This window comes from Gymnoscopelus braueri, assembly GCF_963280865.1.
Source record: "Gymnoscopelus braueri genome assembly, chromosome: 1".
NCBI lineage: Eukaryota > Metazoa > Chordata > Actinopteri > Myctophiformes > Myctophidae > Gymnoscopelus > Gymnoscopelus braueri.
In genome coordinates, this window is record NC_137603.1 from 42,923,276 (window position 1) to 42,925,775 (window position 2,500).

Consider the following 2,500-nt stretch of genomic DNA (forward strand, 5'->3'; position numbering starts at 1 on the left):
CCTTTGGGACAAATAGCAGCATATTTTTCAAATGTATCTCTCTCTCTCCAGGCTGTTTGAGTGCATGCGTTTGCCAGATGAGGACCTTTACGGTGAGATCATGCAGCAGGCTGATGTGTCGGTGTTACGTCTGTTTGAAGCCCTGGTGGTCACTCTGCCTCAGACGCTGCTGCAGACATACGTCCTCATCTGCACTGATATTGGACTCAAATCTCCAGGTAGACACAGAATGTAATGCTCTACTAGTTACAGTAGTAGAGATAGATGTATATGGGCCCTATTTTAAAGGCAGAACTTTGCGCCTTATTGTCTTGCGCCTTGGGGGTGTGACCAACGCAATGGTATTATCTACAGGACGCTACAGTATGTGGGGGCGCTATGTGTCTGTGCCCGGCGTTAAGGTCCCTGAATTCTTCACTCGTGGCTGTCTTCACCCTCCCAATGACCTACTGTGTGGGTTAGCAGGGATGGATCACTCCTGGAGAAGCAGGGGAACTGGGAATTGGCTTAATTACATAATTGGGAATGTGAAGGGGAGAAAAATATTTTCTTTTGCCTTGGTGAGGCGTAGCATAGTCTTTTTTTATTATTATTATTTGTCTTTGTACCTTTTTATATGTAAATAGTAGACCTCAGATTGAAATGGGATCTGAGATGTCATTATATATGCCTGCCCCTGAGATTTAGTATGCTGTCCAATTTCCATTGAAGAGAAGTGAATTAAGTTCTATAAATTGAGATCTAAGTTTACTTTAACTTGTTCACTAATCAATCTTTCTTGGTCTATTTCTCTCCCTCTCTCTCTCTCTCTGTCCTTCCCTCCGTCCCGTCCCCCCCCCCCTCCCTCCGTCTGTCTGTCTGTCTGTCTGTCTGTCTGTCTTGTCTGTCTGTCTGTCTGTCTGTCTGTCTGTCTGTCTGTCTGTCTGTCTGTCTGTCTGTCTGTCTGTCTGTCTGTCTGTCTGTCTGTCTGTCTGTCTGTCTCGGCTGTAGTGTCGGTGTGTTTTGTGGTCTGTGTCATATCTCTGGCCTGGGCGCTGGTCCTTTATGCCAGAGCCTGTCACCTCATCAGACCAGGACACCTCTCCTTGACTCCTGCAGCCATATTATGTAGACTGGTGTGGAGGGTGGGTACACTTCCATGCGTGTGTGTGTGTGTGTGTGTGTGTGTGTGTGTGTGTGTGTGTGTGTGTGTGTGTGTGTGTGTGTCTGTGTGTCTGTGTGTCTGTCTGTCTGTCTGTCTGTCTGTCTGTCTGTCTGTCTGTGTGTGTGTGTGTGTGTGTGTGTGTGCGCGTGCGTAGGATATAGCCTACTCCTAGAGCACCAAAGTCTGACATCACTTTCGCTAGAGGCTGCTATCCCCCTGGGTCACAGTTATTTTTTTTATTGGAATTCCCATAGGGAAATCTTAGATTGCGTCATTTAAGAACTGTGTTCCAGAAATAAACAAATCAGCCAGGAGATTTTACTCAAATGGACATGAAGCATCAGCTGACGGTGAAAAAGTACCTATTTATCCAAAGAGTATAAGAATAAAGAAATCTCCAAACACAGACGTCACATACCTGACGATATCGCCAGGGTGATTTGTTTATTTTAGGCTAAAATCAATCAAAAATACTTTCATAAGGGTAAATCTTTTTTCCATGTTTGTTCTTCCTGTTCCCATCATGTCTGTCTGTCTCAGGTTGGGATGCTAGGGGCTCGTTTTGCTGTTCTGATGCTCTTCACACGAATCTTCAAACAGTGGATCCTGGGAGTGATCGGTGAGTCTTTTATTTGCCGGGTATATGTGTGCACATTATCTACTTAAACCCTATACTTGGTTGACCGGAGTCCCCCAGGGCTCTATACTAGTGACAACGTTTTCTAGCCGATCTACAAGCTCGTAGAGCTTGAAGCTTGTTGAAGTTTTCCCCCAAAATACGGATGCTGGGGTTTAAGTGGTTAAGAGGAATCTGGCTTAGTGAGGTTGATGCATTGAGTAATGACGATATAAAAAATACATATTAACCAGTATTTACACAGTATTTTACTCAAATCTATATGCAATACAGAGTCTATAGATATGAATAGCCATACTCATAAATAAAAAACAATAACAGCCCTGTTACCTTCTGTGTATTATGTACACAGAAGGTAACAGATACATTACTCTTTGCGTGTTTGTAATTGTATTATGTACACAGAAAGCAATAGTATACATTACATAAAGCATTATGTACATACTACTGTACATAGAAGACAATAGTCTATACATTACACATCGCATATTTGTATTACAATATGTACACAGATGGTAAAAGTTGCATATTTGTATTATGTACACGGAAGGTAATAGTACTGTGTACATTGCTTGTACACTGAAGGTAGTGGTGGTAAATCAGGAGGTGATTATAACAGTAGCAGTTTTTATTTTCTATTTTCTTCCCCTAAAGCTGACTGAAGCCTTGTTATACTGGATAGTTCAATCTGTTCCAGAAGAATAAATTGATTTAATTTG

The 2,500-nt window shown here is 42.3% G+C and overlaps 1 protein-coding gene across 1 annotated transcript in view; it reads left to right on the forward strand.

Annotated features, from left to right (window-relative positions):
* The window catches only part of LOC308073264 (XK-related protein 5-like), a 20,454-nt gene that overhangs the window by 2,620 nt on the left and 15,334 nt on the right, over positions 1-2,500 (forward strand). Inside the window, exons 3-5 of the mRNA XM_080412143.1 lie at positions 52-218; positions 991-1,124; positions 1,685-1,763. Coding sequence (XP_080268269.1) covers positions 52-218; positions 991-1,124; positions 1,685-1,763 — 380 coding nt within the window. The remainder of the gene's footprint in view (positions 1-51; positions 219-990; positions 1,125-1,684; positions 1,764-2,500) is intronic.